Source organism: Triticum dicoccoides, chromosome 6B (assembly GCF_002162155.2).
Source record: "Triticum dicoccoides isolate Atlit2015 ecotype Zavitan chromosome 6B, WEW_v2.0, whole genome shotgun sequence".
Classification (NCBI taxonomy): Eukaryota; Viridiplantae; Streptophyta; class Magnoliopsida; order Poales; family Poaceae; genus Triticum; species Triticum dicoccoides.
In genome coordinates, this window is record NC_041391.1 from 615444985 (window position 1) to 615457396 (window position 12412).

Sequence of the window (12412 nt, forward strand, 5' to 3'; positions counted from 1 at the left end):
GTTAGTTTAATTAAAAGATTTCCAAGGATTTAAAATTGTTAAAATTTTAAAAATCATTGATTTTAGAAAAAAAATTCTTAAATTTCAAAAAATATTCAAAAAGTAAATAAGGTTTCAAATTTAAAATGTTCACAAACATTAAAAATGATCTTGAACTTAAAAATATCCACGAATTTGATAAATAATAATGAATCTGAACAAAATGTTAAATTTTTCAAAAAAAGCTTTTAATACTAACAATTTTTCTCATGAATAAGAATGTGAAAAAAAGAGAATAAGAAATAAAACTAAATACATAGCACATAACCTTACATGCGGAGCTCTTAGCGACCCCACAACCCCAAAGCACCACAACGCTGCAAATCATGGGAGCTTAGTATCTCTATAGACTAGTACTCTACAACCACATAAGCACTCGGCCCTTATCTCTGAATTTCTACTATACAGTGGGCGTGAAAAGGAGTTACTTGAGGAACTTGCATCGTTGAAAAATGGTGGTTTAAAGACGAGGTGCGCCTATGGGCAAAGGCAGGCGCCAAAGGGCTAGTTAACATCATCCCTGGCGAGTAGTTGCTAGTTTAGACACCTTGGGCTGAGCAGACCCCTTCTTCTAGTTTGCTCCGACGCCGTGCATCATGCCTTCTGCGTACATGGCCCTGTATGCGTTGTGATCTCATGCTACTTTCTCCTTCTATCAATACAAAGATACGCAGCTTGCGTATTCGCGTTTTTTTTAAAAAAAAACTGGTGGTTTTGCCCGTGCACCTGTGAAGCCAAAACGTAAGCATGCAATATATATGCATAGATTTGATCCTTCCTTTGTCTCTCCCTCTTGTTAGCGGAAAGTTCATTTCCATTTTGGATCGTTACCGGCGGAACATTGCTGTATCCTATCGTTGCTGCTTGATAAGGGAATAAGCAACTTTTGTAGGAGAAACTAAACTCAGTTGTCTGTGTTGTAGCTGTACATAAAGAGAATGGAAGCCGTGCTGCTCCAGAAGTATCAGATCAACCTGACGATGGGGAGGGTGGCTGGTTGAAGAAACTTTCTGATTTTGGTGGGTAAAAATGCTGAACTTGATTTCGTTATACTGCAATTGCTGATGGGTGTTTGGTCTTGTTTACATGTCACCAATGCCAGAGGGCCTTATATCCTTCAGTATATTCTCATTGATCATATCTTGTTACATGTCTGAAAAGATTTGTCGATGTAGAAATTCATGTTCAGTTCCTTTTTATTGTACTGAACTTATTAATGATTATACTGATTTTTTTATTGACTTGGTTCTGTAATCAATTGCATTTACGTTATCTCGTGTATCATGTCCTCATGTCGACCAAGTTCTCTGTCGAATTCTTTCAGATCCATTGTCAACGAGGCATCCAAGTGGCTGAAGGACAACCTGTAGCCCCTGTAAATATTCACCGCCAATGCATTCTCTTCAACACCAGTTATGGTGTTCGACGAGCTGTTGCATGCATGTGTTCCGTTGGAGAGGCTCATCTTTTACGGGCAGTGAAGTGGCAACGGAGAGGTTTAGTGTCAACTAATTTTATTGACGCCATATTTCTTTTGTTTTGAGATACTTTTGTCAAGCATGAATTTTGCTGTAGACGCACTCATATTTCCTAGAGCATGTAACAGTCGTCTGATTCACGGCCGCTGATATCAAGCTCGATGAAGCCTACATTCTTTACCAAGTGAATATCCTCGTCGCTCCAAATTCAGAATAAACAGGCATCCGCATCTTCAAGTGCAATTTTTTGCAATAGAACACAAGATTTCCGGACAGAATACAACTTTTATGCACTCTGTTCTTGTTCGTCTTACAAGGCGTCTTGAGTTGCAAAATGAAAGTGAATCAAGACACATGATATTATCTGAACTTGAAGGTGGTACAAGCCCTAGTCCCATGTGGAAGTGGAGCTGAGCTTGAGCAAGACGAGGACGGCGGCTGCCATGGGCAGGGACACCATGAGCAGCGCCTCCACGATGTTGGGCCGCGTGATGTCTGGGAGCAGCACGCTGCCGTACTTTACAGCCGCCGCCGACGGACCCCGGCGTCAGGAGGTAGCCAGAGTCATCCTGGTTGAACGACACACGTGAACCAAAGGGAAATCGACTCAGAAACCAGAGCAAAATTCGGTTAGAGCTTAAAGGAGAACCTATATTGATTTGCCAATTTGTTACGCAGTACATTGTAAATATATTGCGGCAGCAAGCCAAGGAAACTGGTAAGAGGTTGTGCGAATGTAGTGCTACCAGTATTCCAGGGCGGAATGGCTGCAATTGCCTCGGCTTGTGTCATGGGAAATTTCAGAAGAGTTATATGATTTTCCAGAGCACTAAAGTTGACATCAGTTGGATTTATACCACGAAAACAAAGGTCTGGGTAACTGAAGGACAGCAATCTTTGTTGTGCAAGAATTTTATTACAGACTCTTACTGTCCTGTTCAACAACTGGGACATAGTAATTGATAAAAAAAATTCAAATGCTACCATGAGTTATTAGATAAACCAACAGAAAATCCAAAGCCTAAAAATCAGACAAAGTCACACACACACACACAAGCAGATCGCTTCATGTATTGTACAAAGAACAATGTCCTAAGAAACCGTATCTACAACCCATCGAGTTTGCTACAAAGGAAATCCCAAGGACAACCTGTATGCACTCATACGCAAGCATCAATTCTGGTGTTTCCAATTTTAATGAGAGGCTAATCAAAATGAGAGGCCAAGCAGTGCTGGATAATCATAGTGAAGTCTAATTAAAAATGTTACTAAGTGCAAGAGAGGCAAGGTGACTAATTAAACAGTGGCCCATATCTAATATAAGAAATGCACAACATAGAAACTAGAAAGCATTGTAAGAGTGGTAAGGTGGCGAGGTTTAGTTGACCTGCACAGACGAATGCATATCTTTGTCAGCAGAGCAATCGGATCCAGGCAAGGCTCGGTCGAAGACCTCGTCTTTGTTCATGGTAGCCCCAAGATCGCTTTGAAGGAGGAACAACAGACATAATCTGATAGTCAGAAGCGTTGGTCACACAGATAAACAACCACGGGCGAGAAGAGATAGCGTTGAGTACCTGTCGATGAGAGCCTCGTGAGGGGGAGATGGTTCTTCTAGCGCCGCCAGCTTTTGTCCGATTTGGTGTAGAAGGGGATCTGAAAAAATAGGGCAGACATGGTTGTTAGTCCTTATAAGGTTGAGAAAAAATATGGCCCGTGCACTGTATCTACATGGGCATGTTGCCCCTCACAATCAAATTCACACGTGCAAACTCTACCTAAACAGCATAGAATTATGCAATATGCCTTTGGTTTGTTTTTTTTCTTGTCAAACTTGGAGTAGTACGATCAGACATTCTAAGTACACTACCATAGTAGGATCTGTGATATACTGCATGCCTTCAAGGAGTAGCGTTTCAGAACGCCTTCATAGCAACTTGATCTTCATGCCCTAGCTCACCAGTCGTCTTCATCGAGACAGTCAGACTCTGCACTGTAAGGGTAGATACCAATGGACCACACTGCGTCAGTTGCCATCAGAGACATATGATGAAGGTTTTCAGCTTCATTGCTGACATTGTAGAGAGCCCAGTTGGCATCAACTTCGATAGGAGTAGTACCCCGGACCCGGAGACAGACCATTCGCCACAAATCGTTAAGACGATTTGCAGAATGAAACATGTTATCTGCACACAAACCGAAGCCCTTGCTTAGCATCCTGACCTGCATATACTTTCTCATCTTCTTTTTCAGAGCCTTGATTGTCATGTCCCTATCTTCAACACTAACTGATAGAAGCTTTATCTCAGCCTGCATCTTCTTTACCATCGGGCAATCAAACTCAATCCATCTTGTCGTGAATATATTTCAAACATTCAGTAGCAGCATTCTACACAACCTCATCAATATCCCCAGATGGACTGTCATGGATCTTCATGGGTTCTGACATCACGGACCAGTGCATACTACTGACAACAATAGAACTGCAGCTACTACTGACAACCGAGCAGCATTTTTATACACGGCCAAAAGTCCAAAGAACAGTAAGATCCACTCACATGAACCATAGATCGACACTACAAAAGTAAGGAATTTATAAGCGACCGATAGCTCGTGTTTACCTTGTTCATTGGTGGCATCGTGGTGGATTTTCCCTGTTCCTGTCCCAGGCGCGGCGGAGAAGAGCTCCCTCCGTGCGCTCTTGGTCCAGTGCACCAAATACAAAATAATAATAGAGTATGCAGCCAGATGCTCAAAGTAGCGGACAGTTTGATACCGAAAGCAATGGATCAAGTAACTGAACCCATGAGCATCTGGCCAGATAAGCATTGTCTAGTACTCCCTCCGTCCCAAAATTCTTGTCTTAGATTTGTCTTGTATCTAACACTAAAACGTAACTAGATACATCCATATTTAGACAAATCTAAGACAAGAATTTTGGGCTGGAGGGAGTACAACTGAGATATCAAGTTCAAAAAGGCAGTTCTATAGATCAGGATTAGGAATACATTCCACAGGTCAAAAGACCGTTCATACTACACATTGGGGACGAAGGACCATACATAATGATAGCAAGGCCTTTATACAAGAGACCAACGATAATCAGGTAGCAGTATACATAGGTAAGTGTGCAATGCCCCATTGCTCTTCACGGCGAACAAATACAGAAAGCTTACTGGCATGACTCATTAACAATAAAATAATATCAGAAATCCTCCTTGAACTTCTCATGAAGAACCAATAGCATCGCCAAACCATCATTTATCCCAGAATATATACTGGACGAATCCTACACACAAGTCAATTGTTATAACCAATGAATAGGAAATGCTGGATACAGCTGAGTTGTCATAACCAATGAATAGGAAACGCATCTTCATCATACTAACTCTAACAAACTCAATGTTTGTGGTAGTTTATCATTTTTTTAGGCAACTTTTCCGTGTATAATTTTCATGAAGGTTACTATTGTATGGGAAATAAAAAATGCAACCAGGGACTTCAACCTTGGTGAATATGACTCTCCTTTCTCCTTACAAATTCAGAAATGTGGCTATTCTTTTTTGTGTTAATCCTACGACTCATCTTACTTGAAGCTAGCTCACAATAATTCATTTTCATTCATAAATTCCTAAACGCGAATTATCCTTTCTCCCTAACATGCTTAGTCATGGTCGACCCTACCCATTGAGGCCAAGTCCATGTAATATCTGCCTGCAAGATCAAATTCTGAAATATTTGAGTTCAGACAGGCCCTTCTCACCACTTCCGTTCTTGCCCATCAGCATGCAAGGTAATCTATGTAGGATCCATATCAACTACTGCATCAATTTTTTTGTGGTCTATCCTATCCAAAATGCTCTAGTAACAAAACTCAGTTGTGTGTTGTTTCTTCAAACTGTGTGTTGGATTGTAAAATTTAGTTCGTTAGGAAAATCTCTACTAGTTGTAGTGATATTTTTGGGTCAAACCTCGAATCCGAAAGGCTATCACAATGCAAAACAGATCCTAAAAAGGCTACAATATTTTGGTGACACGCTACATCATATATCTATGCAATTGCATACACAGTAAGCAAGCCGCCTTCAAACTGCGGAATATATTCAGAAGAACAGAAAAGTATTGGTGACCCAAATCGTATCATCAGAGAAATGCATCACCCAGGACAGATAGATATGATCACAGGCGAAGTGAAACCCAACGATCGAAGTACCTGCTTTTGGAGCGGCATATGCAATTTTCACAAAATACAAAAGGATATCTTTTGATTAACAAGAGCTACTCCTGGGCAGTAGCTTTTTTCTTGCTCAAAAGGCCTCCTAGCTTGAGTTCATTGATCTTTGCAGCAAGGATGAAATCATTATCTGTTAAACCACCTGTTACCACAATAAACAAATAATTATAAACAAACGTGCTTGTGAGTCCTTTATTGTGCTTTTATGTTTTTTTAGCACCAGTTGACGACGAATGAACTGTTATACTTGGTATTTTCACTCCGTATTGTATGGCTCGTTCCTCTTTGTTTAAGTTGATTGGATTTCCCTATATGAAAATAAGTTTTATCACGACAATGGCCAACTGCAAATAGGCATCAAGCGCCTACCTACCAATTTTGCATGATCAGAAGACCTCTAATTAGTTCACATCATATCATTGTCAGCCCGTCAGAGTTCATAATACAGCAAATGAATAACTAGTAAACCATTGTTGTTCGGAATAGAATACAACAAAACAATTGGTTTTACAGGTCCAAGGGATTTAATAATCTACTATAACAATGCTGCTCCATTATTCTCGGAAATCAACGGAGGTGACTATTATTACAATTTCAAAAAGTAGTGAGATAAGTACTCCAGTTTAAAAAGAGAGATTTTAACTAAAGATAATACGTGAAATCTGAAGTCAAAATAACCATATGGAATACTTACTGACTGAGTGAGTCCACACATCAATTTTCACATTATTCCAACCAACAAGATGAAGATCTGGGTGGTGACCTGGAAAAGCATATCCATTTAAAGTTTTAAACATAGTTTGCCAAGATTGTTACTGAAACAAAAAAAAGTGCCAAGAAATTTGTTGGATTCTGGGTGAAATACAAATTTCTTGGCCAATTTCAGGGGTATTTTCCTTTAGAAATGTAGAAATACGATCTCTCATCATGCTAAATATAACTGCAAGACCAAATGCAACACATAGGTAGCAAAGTTTGAACAAAAGTAGTCTGATTATGACACCATGGATATATGAGGGGAAATATATCTTCTGAAAGCTTGGTCGTCCGTTGATAACATAACAGTTTAGGAGGTGCCAGGTTTGGTGAGGGCTGGGTAGCTATGCTGTCTATTATGTGGAGTCCGTTAACAACACATACAATTAATATCATTGTGAAGAAGTGAAGATACTGGCATACTGAACATATAATAGTTAGCAGCATTTACTTGTTGCGGTCTGTATGTGCCAAATGATATTGTTAAATATTACAGCGAGGATTTAGGACTGTAGGACAGGAAGTGAATGACTCCTCTTTGATAATACTCCATCCGTATCAAAATATAAGACGTTTTTTTATACTCCCCTTGTATCAAAAAGCGTCTTGTGTTTTGATACATAGGGAGTAGTAAGCAGTACATCGACTTGCTGTGGCCTGTATGTGCCAATGATATTCTTAAATTCCAATGCGGTGAGAACAGGGCACTTTTAAAAAACTGAATTCTGAACAATGAGACAATGTGAATATGAAGGACAGGGCAAAAGAAAGGAGACCTTCTTCCTCCGCAACAGCAGCAACAAGCTGAAAGAACTCAAGCCCTTTGGCAAAGTTCTTCACCTTCCATGCCCTGTGCAATTTCAGAATGTCGCCCTCATTTTTCACCTCCCAGCCAGCCACCTGTTTTTAAGGGAGGTCAGTCAACATAACCGGTCTTAATCAAGGTTTTTTTTTTACTATAGCAAAGCATGAGCAGAGAAGAAAACCTGCTCTAGCAACGTTTTAGCAGAATCTTCTGACATGGCTTGTAAATCCTTTGAATTGCATGAGACACAGCTCCTTTTTGATAATTCTGCAAAGAAAAAGAAAAACGCATACTTTTTTTTACAGGACTGCATAGTGATCGGTGGCCTCAAGCTCGGAAGCGCACATCGGGGATGGCCTAGTAATGATAATATGACAACAAAGAGAGACACGAATTCGTAAGCAGGAATGGAGAAAAACGAACGGGGGTGCAGTTCAGGAGCCAGGAGCCCAGGAGGCCTAGATCGAGAGAGATTTAGAAAACGAACGGGGCTGCGGCGGCGGCGGCGCGCTCACCGACTTTAGCCGCGGCCTCGTCCCCCGTCGCCTGCGAGGCGGAGCGGCCAGTAGGGGCGGACGCGCTGGGTGCCGCCTGGTCGAGGAGTAGGGTACGCCCCTCCATCCCTGAGCTTCGGGGAGACGGCGGCGCAGTGCCGTGGGAGTGGGACTCCAGGTGAAGCTTCTATGTTCAGAGTTTTTCTTTTTTCTTTTTTTGAGACACATGTTCAGAGATGAGGGAACGGTTGCGTCTACTAGGCACGGAAACGGAGAGAGGCAAAGTACGCTTTCATGGACGTTTTACGGAAAAACATTCCATAGGGCCAAGCCACCTCTTCCCTCCCGACTCTCCCTTCGTCCCGCACAGTTCTGGCCCTAAACCAACCCCTGAACCCTCCCAATTCCCAAATCTAGTCGCCGAGGGAAGTTCGCCGCATCCTTCCCGGAGACCCCAATGGAGGACGGCAACGGGGCGCAGCCGCCGCCCTTGCCTCCGCCCGACGCGCCCGAAGCCGCGGGGCATCTGGCTCTCGTCCCCATGGACCAGGACGAGGACCAGGCCGCCGCCGCGGAGCCCATGGAGGACGGCGCGGCCGGGGGAGACGCCGCGGAGCCCATGGAGGAGGACGCGCCCACGTCCTCCCCGACCCCGTCCGCCCCCTCCACCACCGCGGCCGTCGACGACTCCACCGTCGCGCGGAAGCGCCGCCGCCGCAAGAAGCAGTTCCCCGGCATGATCCCCACGGCCGGCGTCCGCGTCCTCCGCGCCTCCTCCTCGTCGGGGGCCACCGCGGCGCATCTCGCTGGCATCCCGCGCCGCCGCGGCCGCCCGCCGACCAACTCCTCCCTCCGCCTGGCGCGGGAGCTGGATTCCGAGGCCACCATCGCGCTCGCGGCGGGATTCCCCGCGGATACCCTCTCCGAGGACGAGGTCGCCGCCGCCGTCATCCCACTTATTGGTGGCGCCGACCAGGCCAACTACCTCGTCGTACGCAACCATATTCTCGCGCTCTGGCGCTCTAATCCCCTCTCCCCCGTCGCGTCCAACGCCGCGCTCGCATCCATCCGCGCCGAGCACGCGCCCCTCGTCGCCGCTGCACACTCCTTCCTATCGGACCATGCCTACATCAATTTCGGCCTCGCCCCCTCCATTGTCTCCCTACCACCAATTCCCCCTCCCTCCCATCCTCCCCCTTCTGTCCTCATCGTGGGTGCTGGCTTTGCTGGCCTCGCCGCTGCACGCCACCTTATGTCTCTTGGCTTCAAGGTTGCCATTGTCGAAGGCCGACTCCGCCCAGGTGGCCGTGTGTTTACTAAGACAATGCGGTCCTCTGCAGCAGACTATCCTGACATTGCTGCTTCTGCTGATCTGGGAGGCAGTGTGCTCACTGGTATCAATGGGAACCCCCTTGGTGTCATAGCACGGCAGCTTGGGTTCCCACTTCACAAGGTGCGGGACAAGTGCCCGCTGTATCTTCCGGATGGCCGCCCAGTCGACCCTGGCATGGATGATCGTGTTGAGGCTGCCTTTAACCAGCTTCTTGACAAGGTTTGCCAGCTGCGGCAGGTTATCGCAGATAGTGTTCCACACGGTGTGGATGTGTCACTTGGCATGGCACTCGAGGCATTCCGGGCAGCGCATGGTGTTGCCGCTGAGCCAGAGGAACGGATGCTTCTTGATTGGCATCTGGCCAACCTGGAGTATGCCAATGCCGCTCCTCTTGCTGATCTCTCCATGGCCTTCTGGGACCAGGATGATCCATATGAAATGGGTGGCGACCACTGCTTTATACCTGGTGGCAATTCCCAATTTGTCCGAGCACTTGCTGACGGCGTCCCGATATTCTATGGACAGAATGTGCGAAGGATACAGTATGGGTGTGATGGTGTGTTGGTCTACACTGATAAGCAAACATTCCGTGGTGATATGGCGCTCTGCACTGTCCCCCTTGGTGTGCTTAAGAAGGGGGACATCGATTTTGTGCCGGAGCTGCCAGTTCAGAAACGAGAGGCCATTCAGAGATTGGGTTTTGGGCTTCTTAATAAGGTTGTGATGTTATTCCCTTTTGACTTCTGGGATGGTAGGATTGATACGTTTGGGCATTTGACTGAGGACTCTAGTCAAAGAGGTGAATTCTTCCTGTTCTATAGCTATTCTTCAGTCTCGGGAGGTCCACTGCTCGTTGCCCTTGTTGCTGGGGAATCTGCTATCAGTTTTGAGAAGAAGTCACCAATGGAAAATGTCGAGAGGGTGTTAGACACACTTAAAAAAATCTTTTCACCCATGGGGATCGAGGTACCAAACCCACTGCAGGCAATATGTACTCGATGGGGCACTGACAAGTTTTCATATGGATCATATTCCCATGTGGCTGTTGGGTCTTCCGGTGATGATTATGATATTTTGGCTGAGAGTGTTGGTGATAGAATCTTCTTCGCCGGGGAGGCAACAAATAGGCGGTACCCTGCAACGATGCATGGAGCTCTGCTTAGTGGGTACAGAGAGGCTGCCAATATTGTAAGAGCCGCTAGAAAGAGAGCAAAAAAGGTTGACTTATCTGAGAAAATAGTTGTCAGTTATGAAGTCAAAGATATTGTTAAAGATGACAACATTGATTTGGATGATCTCTTCCGTACCCCTGATGTTGCTTTCGGTGGCTTCTCAGTTCTGCATGACCCATCTGTATCTGAACCTGATTCAGCATCATTGCTGCGTGTTGGAATTGGTGCCAGAAAGTTAGGCTCTGGTTCACTTTTCCTGTACGGCCTAATAATGCGGAAGAATGTAACTGAGCTAGCTGCAATGGAAGGCGACGAGCAGCGGTTGAGTACACTGTACCGAGATTTTGGGACAAAACTTGTGGGATTGGATGGCTTGGGTGATGCTGGGGAAAGCCTTATATCACGGATAAAGGCTTCTTCTAAGAAGTAGCATCCAAACAAGATGTTGGATGGTTGACTCAGCTGTAACAGTTGTCAGCTCTGAGCATTTAGTTTGCAAGTCCAACATAGCTACTGACCTTTCAAGTAATTCATTCATTTCATTGATTGCTATATACCTCTCAATTCTCATCAAGGTGTAAGCTGTGCCATGTAATACTGGTTAAACCATGGGTAGTCATTGAAGATCATATCACCATGGGAAATAATGGAATTCTTATCAGTACTTTCTGTTCAGACTTGATACACCTCTCTGACATTTCTGTGATGACATTGTGATGCTTTTTTCTTTTCTTGGTGATGTAGCACTTGCTAGCATTTTCCCATTTGGGTGTGGTTATATGGTATTCCCTCTGTACCAAAATGTAAGACTTTTTTTTTTAGTTTTGCATAGGGCATAAAAAACGTCTTACTAAAATAGAGCCTTTTGATTATCTAACTATGATTTCGTTACTACCATTTTTTGCTGAATTAGATTTGGAACACAAGACCTGTATCTTTTGTTGTAGATATGATGACATATCACAGAACATAAATGATATTGCGTGCTGGCTAACATGAGAAATGACCATGCTCTTGATCTGTGCTCAGCAGTTTGTTGTGATAAAATTACTCCAATTCAGGGCCTTTATGATGGTAGTTGAGACAAATAGTTTTCTTGACGGTACTCCCTCCGTTCGGAATTACTTGTCACAAAAATGGATGTATCTGCAACTAAAATACATCTAGATACATTCATTTCTTACTCCCTCCGTTCCAAAATAGATGATCCAACTTTGTATTAACTTTGTACTAAAGTTAGTACAAAGTTGAGTCATCTATTTTGGAACGGAGGGAGTAGATGAGTAATTCCGAACGGAGGGAGTAGTTCTGATTTCAATGTTTTGACTTGTTTGAATAATGTCCTGATTTTAAGGTTAACGTTGTCACTTTATCAGCATAGCATACACATTATATAACTGTGCTGGTTGGAGGCACATTTAAGGTTCACAAGCTTCCAGTGCCAGTGTGCCACTATTAAATTCACATCAAATTAAAAATAGTGAGCATGTCTTGAAGCAAACTCACATCTGGTTGTTTATTTTGTAGCTAGCCGTTTCTAATATAAGCCCATGCTTATGTTTGGATGTTTGAAACTCAGTACATTCTTTGCTGTAGATTGCATGTTTCCGTTTGATTCACCAATATGGTATTACATCATCGGTCCATAATTTTTAGCTCTGTCATGTCATGCTAAAAATTGTGTGGTCTGTTGCTTTAGCCAGAAAGTGGTCCGATTTCAGTCAGAGTGGAAGCTTGAGCCAAAAAATACTTCCCAGGTTTGGGTTTTTCCTGCTGAGAACCTCCTATTTTGGTGTGTTCTTATTGTTATTATGTCTTGGAAATTAAAGAGTGGTTGTCCGTAGCAATTGTAAGGAGATGGCGCTCTCTTTCTTGGTAGCACCTGATTTCTTTTTAGGTTAAGTTGGAAATGTGGGACAGGCACGTGATGTCGCCTGGAATCCGTGCATATATGCTGCTTTAATTTCCCATAATCGCTTTCTGGTAATGACCAAGGCATGTTTACGTGCGGTACTGTTTTATCCCTGCAGATGTACTGCAGCATGGGTGATCATTCTAAAAAATGGTACCAGCACCGTGTTCTTTTTTTTTTTTTTTTTCG

The 12412-nt window shown here is 43.9% G+C and overlaps 2 protein-coding genes across 4 annotated transcripts; one reads left to right on the top strand and one right to left on the bottom strand.

Annotated features, from left to right (window-relative positions):
* Positions 1-4469: 4469 nt before the first annotated feature.
* Positions 4470-8019, bottom strand: LOC119322520 (pterin-4-alpha-carbinolamine dehydratase 2, mitochondrial-like). Of its 3 annotated transcripts, none has more exons than XM_037596001.1 (6): positions 7828-8019; positions 7494-7579; positions 7284-7407; positions 6446-6514; positions 5731-5893; positions 4470-4795 (listed from the first exon to the last, which is right to left on the bottom strand). In XM_037596001.1, the coding sequence occupies exons 1-5, from the start codon at positions 7931-7933 to the stop codon at positions 5796-5798; spliced, it is 483 nt and encodes a 160-aa protein (XP_037451898.1). In that variant the 5' UTR covers positions 7934-8019; the 3' UTR covers positions 4470-4795; positions 5731-5795. The 3 variants fall into 3 exon arrangements, with proteins under 3 accessions (XP_037451898.1, XP_037451897.1, XP_037451899.1); XM_037596000.1 differs by having other exon boundaries at positions 4470-4806; XM_037596002.1 differs by lacking the exons at positions 4470-4795; positions 5731-5893 and adding an exon at positions 5938-6059.
* Positions 8020-8174: 155 nt separating this feature from the next.
* LOC119322518 (lysine-specific histone demethylase 1 homolog 1) lies at positions 8175-10993 on the top strand. Its single transcript, XM_037595999.1, has one exon. It carries the CDS (start codon positions 8264-8266, stop codon positions 10739-10741), a length of 2478 nt encoding a protein of 825 aa, XP_037451896.1. The 5' UTR covers positions 8175-8263; the 3' UTR covers positions 10742-10993.
* Positions 10994-12412: the final 1419 nt, after the last annotated feature.